The 6,621-nt window shown below is 38.1% G+C and overlaps 1 protein-coding gene across 1 annotated transcript; it reads left to right on the top strand.

Moving 5' to 3' along the window:
- Positions 1-5,667: 5,667 nt before the first annotated feature.
- On the top strand, positions 5,668-6,204 carry LOC147378133 (sentrin-specific protease 8-like). Its single transcript, XM_086363498.1, has one exon. It carries the CDS (start codon positions 5,698-5,700, stop codon positions 6,202-6,204), a length of 507 nt encoding a protein of 168 aa, XP_086219624.1. The 5' UTR covers positions 5,668-5,697.
- Positions 6,205-6,621: the final 417 nt, after the last annotated feature.

The following is a 6,621-nucleotide window of genomic DNA, read 5'->3' as shown; positions in this document are numbered from 1 at the left end:
CAAGCCAGGCTTCAACAGTATGTGAACCATGAACTTCCAGATGTTCAAGGTGGTTTTAGAAAAGGCAGAGGAACCAAAGATCAAATTGCCAACATCAGCTGGATCATCAAAAAAGCAAGAGAGTTCCAAAAAAAGATCGATTTATGCTTTATTGGCTATGCCAAAGCCTTTGACTGTGTGGATCACAATAAACTGTGGAAAATTCTGAGAGATGGGAATACCAGACCACCTAACCTGCCTCTTGAGAAACCTGTATGCAGGTCAGGAAGCAACAGTTAGAACTGGACATGGAACAACAGACTGGTTCCAAATAGGAAAAGGAGTACATCAAGGCTGTATATTATCACCCTGCTTATTTAACTTATATGCAGAGTACATCATGGGAAACACTGGGTTGGAGGAAGCACAAGCTGGAATCAAGATTTCTGGGAGAAATATCAATAATCTCAGATATGAAAATGACACCACCCTTATGGAAGAAAGTGAAGAAGTACTAAAGAGCTTCTTAATGGAAGTGAAAGAGGAGATGGAAGTGAAAGAGGAGAGTGAAAAAGTTGGCTTAAAGCTCAACATTCAGAAAACTAAGATCATGGCATCCGGTCCCATTTCTTCATGACAAATAGATGGGCAAACAGTGGAAACAGTGGCTGACTTTATTTTTTGGGCTCCAAAATCACTGCAGATGGTGATTACAGCCATGAAATTAAAAGACGCTTACTCCTTGGAAGGAAAGTTATGCTCAACCTAGACAGCATATTGAAAAGCAGAGACATCACTTTGTCAACAAAGATCTGTCTACTCAAGGCTATGGTTTGTCCAGTAGTCACGTATGGATGTGAGTTCAGTCCAGTTTAGTCACTCAGTCATGTCCGACTTTTTGTGACTCCATGAACCGCAACACGCCAGGCCTCCCTGTCCATCACCAACTCCTGGAGTCTGCACAAACTCATGTCCATCGAGTCAGTGATGCCATCCAGCCATCTCATCCTCTGTTGTCCCCTCTCCTTCTGCCCTCAATCCTTCCCAGCATCAGGGTCTTTTCCAATGAGTCAGCTCTTTCCATCAGGTGGCCAAAGTATTGGAGTTTCAGCTTCAACATCAGTACTTCCAATGAACACCCAGGACTGATCTCCTTTAGAATGTAAGAGTTGGACTATAAAGAAAGCTGAACACAGAAGAATTAATGCTTTTGAACTGTGGTGTTGGAAAAGCCTCCTGAGAGTCCCTTGGACTTCAGTAGATCCAACCAGTCCATCCTAAAGAAAATCAGTCCTGGCTATTCATTGGAAGGACTGATGCTGAAGCTGAAACTGCAATATCTTGTCCACCTGATGTGAAGATCTGATTCATTTGAAAAGACCCTGATGTTGGAAAAGATTGAGGACAGGAGAAGAAGGGGATGACAGAGGATGAGACGGTTGTATAACATCATCGAGTCAATGGATATGAGTTTGGTTAAACTCCGAGAGTTGGTGATGGACAAGGAGGCCTGGCATGCTGCGGTTCATGGGGTTGCAAAGAGTCAGACATGACTGAGCAACTGGACTGAACTGAACTGATATAACATGAACTCAGTTTTTAAAATATTATAGAAGAGTCTGGACATCAAGGCAGAAGCCTGGATTGGAGAGATACATCTGGAAAATATGAACATATATCTTGTATTTAGAGTCATAAAATCATCTGTGGTTCAGTGGTGAATGTAGAAAGGAGAGGGAGAAGAGACATGAATTGAATCCTGTGTCTTGAATTCTAATATTTAGTGATTAGAGATAAGGAAGAGAACTGAAAAGATGTAGCTAAATTTTGTCAGAAGGGTGAGGGGTTGCTGTCCATTAACATGTCGTGAAAATTAAATGAAGAAATTGTTTCTGGGGGGAGAGAAAGATGGATCGTGTCAAATACTGCTAATGAGAGTAAGCACTGAATTTAGCAACGTGGAGGCCATGCGCGTCTTGAAAGAAACAGTTTCCCTGAACTGCTAGAGATGACTGCCTGACTAGGGGGGTTTCAAGAGAGAACGCAGAAGTACAATTAGAGGTAGTAGGTATGGACATGCACTTGAAGACACTTTGCTGAAAGATAAGGAGAGGAATGGAGTGGCAACCAGAAAGAGTGAGATAAAAAGACAGCTATTTTTTTCCTTAATATATATATTTTACTGAAGTATAGTTGACTTACAATATTTCAGGTGCATGTCAAGGTGATTCAGTTATACAAATACACATATATCATTTTTGAAATTAGTTTATTTAGCTTATGTTTTCCAACTTTTCCATCTCCTTTTTTTTTGGTGTTCTTTCTCAAGAGCATCTCTTTTATATACCTATATGTAAATAGTACATGTAATATATATTTTAGAAAACATGAATTTTTGCCCAACTAAAAAGTTTATGACATTTTCATTCCACCTGTTTGACTTAATATAAATAGAATGCTGCATTTCTAGTTAAAAAACATAGATATGCGACAAGCAACAAAGGTTTACTGTATAGCACAGGGCTTCCCTTGCAGCTCAGCTGGTAAAGAATCTGCCTGCAAAGCAGGAGACATGGGTTGGGAAGATCCCCTGGAGAAGGGAAAGGCTACACACTCCAGTATTCTGACCTGGAGAATTCCAGGGACTATATAGCCCATGGGGTCTCAAAGAGTCAGACACTACTGAGTGACTTTCACTTTCACAGGAAACTATAGTCAATATCTTATAATGAAAAATAATTTCAAAGATAGTTATTTTTGAGAGATTGGAGCAATAAAAATGTATTCCTGTGCCTATCAACATTGCTATTATTCTAATACATGTAAATAAAGTGGCCCCAGTTTTCTCATAACTCATTGAACAATCCCAATAATTAACAGTGATTATTATAAATTATGTCTGACCTCTTATCTTATTTTCACATGTACATCAAATCATTTACATTTCATCAGGCTTCTTGAATTGCAGGTTCCCAAGATATATGCAATGAAATTTTAATTAACAATCAAATTTGAGCCATACTAAAAACAAAAAAATTGTTTTTAATGACAAATATGTGTTAAACATTAAGATGAATCTGCCACTTGAATATGAGTACCAAGCTTGCACTTTCTTAAGTGTTATAATCAAATATTCCTCTAAAATAAAACTGGTGAGATTATTTTTCAAGACCAGTGCACATATATTCACATAAAATTGGGCATGACTGGACATAATAGAAGAAATTAATGAAAGGAAAATTTAAGATGGGAATCAGGACGAGAGAGATTTTAATGAGAACTAGTGAATGGTACAATGATCTCCCATGAGGAAGTTCAGAGACTTCATTTTTCATGCATGATATGCATACTGCATGAAGAAGAATTTTTTGGAGAATCAAACCTTGCTGCTGATCCCAGAAAGCAGGGCATACTGATTCAATATATGAATTTAGATGCTTCTTTTTGAAATGCCCATGCCCTGCAACTTATAAGGAATGATAAAATAGTTTTGTATATGTATCTACCACCCTTTAAGGAAAAAAGATTGCTCTCTTAAATCTGTTTCATTTTCTGTCTTGTACTATAGGTTGAACCACATGAAATTACTAATGTTTTGAAAATCAAAAATGATTGACTCTTTACAATATTTTTTTTAATTTAAACCTCATACATTGGTCCTTTTAAAGAGCATCCTCATATTTTTTATATCTTAAAGAAATCTGCTGAGGTGTATACTGCCAGCTGAATAGGTACTAGTCCTATAGGTATCTTTCTAACCCTTGTTTTGGTTCCCAGTTTCTCTCATCCCTTCATCTTAACAGATACTTCAAGTCTCTTTTCTGGTGGTTGAATTGACTCCATCCCATTAAGATCTCTTTGCCTTTGTTATAAGGGTGATTGCTGGACTGTCCTTTTCTTAACAGAGGTTGAATATTCTGTCTCAGAGAAAAAAAAGCAATTTAAGGTAAGTTTTTAAATTCCATCATGTCAAATTCAAAAACTAATAGCTTTAATGCCAAAATGCCTTTGGCTTCCCCTAACAATTGTGTGCGTGCTCAGTTGTGTATGACTCTTTGCGACCCCATGAACTGTAGCCTGCTAGGCTCCTCTGTTCATGGGATTTTCCAGGCAAGAATACTGGAGTGCATTGCTATTTTCTCTTCCAGGGAATGGATCTTCCTGACCCAGGGATTGAACACATATCCCTTAGGTCTCCTGCATTGGCAGGCAGATTCTTTACCACTGGCACCACCTGGTTAGCCCCATAATAATAATACTTGTATAATTAATTTATTAACTACCATTAATAAATTTGCATTATTCTTAAACTAGCTAAGTATTGGGTTGGCCAAAAACTTCGTTCAGAATTTTCCGTAGTTCAGTTCAGTAGCTCAGTCATGTCCGACTCTTTGTGACCCCATGGACTGCAGCAGCCAGGCTTCCATGTCCATAACCAGCTGCCATAGCTTGCTCAAAGCCATGTCCATACAGCCGGTGATGCCATCCAATCATCTCATCCTCTGTCATCCCCTTCTCCTCCCGCCTTCAATCTTTCCCAGCATCAGAGTCTTTTCCAGTGAGTCAGCTCTCCACATCAGGTGGCCAAAGTATTAGAGTTTCGGCTTCAGCATCAGACCTTCCAATGAATATGCAGGATTGATTTCCTTTAGGATTGACTGGTTTGATCTCTTTGCAGTCCAAGGGACTCTCAAGAGTCTTCTCCAACACCACATTTCAAAAGCATCAATTCTTTGGTGCTCAGTTTATAGTCCAACACTCACATCCATACATGACCACTGGAAAAACCATAACTTTGACTAGATGGACCTCTGTTGGCAAAGTAATGTCTCTGTTTTTTAATATGCTGTTTAGGTTGGTCACAGCTTTTCTTCCAAGGAGCAAGTGTCTTTTAATTTCATGGCTGCAGTCATCATCTGCAGTAGTTTTGGAGCCCCAAAAGATAAAGTCTCTCACTGTTCCCATTATTTCCCCATCTATTTTCCATGAAGTGATACCTGAAACAACTTTTTGACTAACCCAATATATCAGCCTATTTTAGAACTAATAAATTCCAAGGGTAAATATTTAAGTAGCTTCTTTTTTTCTTTATTTTGGTCTGATTTATTCTAGAAAATCAAGACAGAGTGAACTTGAGTAAATGGGAGGGATTTTTTTCCCCACAACTTTAAAAATTTTCCTTTTCTCCTCTCATTTTTTTCTTCTTCTTTTTTTTGAAAGGACAACATTAAACACAAACTTCCTTTAATTTTAGGTATATATTTGGCAATACATTTGCATGTATTTTCAAAGATGTTTCAACAGGTTGCAATCCTAATTCTCCATTAGAGATTTGACTGAAAACAATGCTAAAGTAAAGTCTTATGTCCTTGGTGGGGTAGGACACTTCCTCACCATTTATGTTCTATATCATTAAGCTCCACTGCTATGCATTAGGCAGGGTTTTTACCTTAGTTCAGGCTAGAAATAAAGACAGAATGCAATGCTTAACCTGCAAAAGCTTGTCTTCAATTGGGCAAAGCTATGTGAAAAATATAATGAAGATCAAGTGAGAATATTCACCATGAAAACTGTTTCTATCAATGGTCTGAATATTATAGAATTCCTTATAAAATTCTAGATACTTTTCCAGCCTGTACAGAGCTGCTTGGAGGCTGGAAGTGGTGGTGAGGTCCAAAGCAGCTTCTGGAATTTCTGAACACCCCTGGTCAGTACAAGATGGATCCAGTAGTCTTGAGTTACATGGAAAATGTTTTGCGGCAATTAGATGTCTCACTACTGGATCCTCCAAGCTGGCTCAATGACCATGATATTGGGTTTGCCTTTGAATACTTTGCCAACAGTCAATTTCATGACTGCACTGATCATGTTTGCTTCATCAGCCCCGAAGTTACTCAGTTCATCAAGTGCACTGGCAACCCAGCAGAGATGGCCATGTTCCTTGAGCAGTTGGACCTCCCAAACAAGAGAGTTATATTTTTAGCCATCATTGATAATTCCACACACGCAGCTGGGGGAACCCACTGGAGTTTGTTTGTTTATCTGCAAGATAAAAATGGCTTTTTTCATTATGATTCTCATAGTAGTAGTAACTCATTCCATGCAAAGAAGGTAGCAGAGAAACTAGAAGCTTTCTTAGGCCGAAAAGGATACAAAACTCCTACATATATCACACAGAAGAGAGAAGAATGGAAATATCTCATTGCCAGACTTGTTAAAAATTAGCTGTTGAAATATATTTGACTTTTGAAGTCTCTTCTTTCTGCCTGTCCCCATGTATTGAATGGCTGCAGTCTCAGTGCCTGAGGGAAGATGCCTAGGAGAGGAAAGCTTAGAATACTTACTTTATCCTAAGAGAATGTTGTTCTCTGTATTATCCTAAAGAAAAATTTTACTTTAACCGTAATTTCAGAACAATATTAATCACCAAAACTGATTAATTCCCTTTTGGGCTCTCTTATCCACATTGGTTTATTCCAAAGAGGGGAAAAAATGATCTGTAAAACAAATTAAGAATATATGAAATCTAAAAGCAAGAAGAAAATCATAGAGCAATCAAAAAAATTATTGCACAGCCCACATATTTCAAGAGATCAACTGGCTAGAAACAGATCTCAAAACCTAACCTAATTCAAGATCAAA

The sequence above is a fragment of the Bos grunniens genome, chromosome 2 (genome assembly GCF_055505025.1).
Source record: "Bos grunniens cultivar Pamir isolate PY7600 chromosome 2, Bosgru_T2T1.0, whole genome shotgun sequence".
In the NCBI taxonomy this organism is placed as follows: Eukaryota; Metazoa; Chordata; class Mammalia; order Artiodactyla; family Bovidae; genus Bos; species Bos grunniens.
This window is presented reverse-complemented; position numbering and strand designations above follow the sequence as displayed.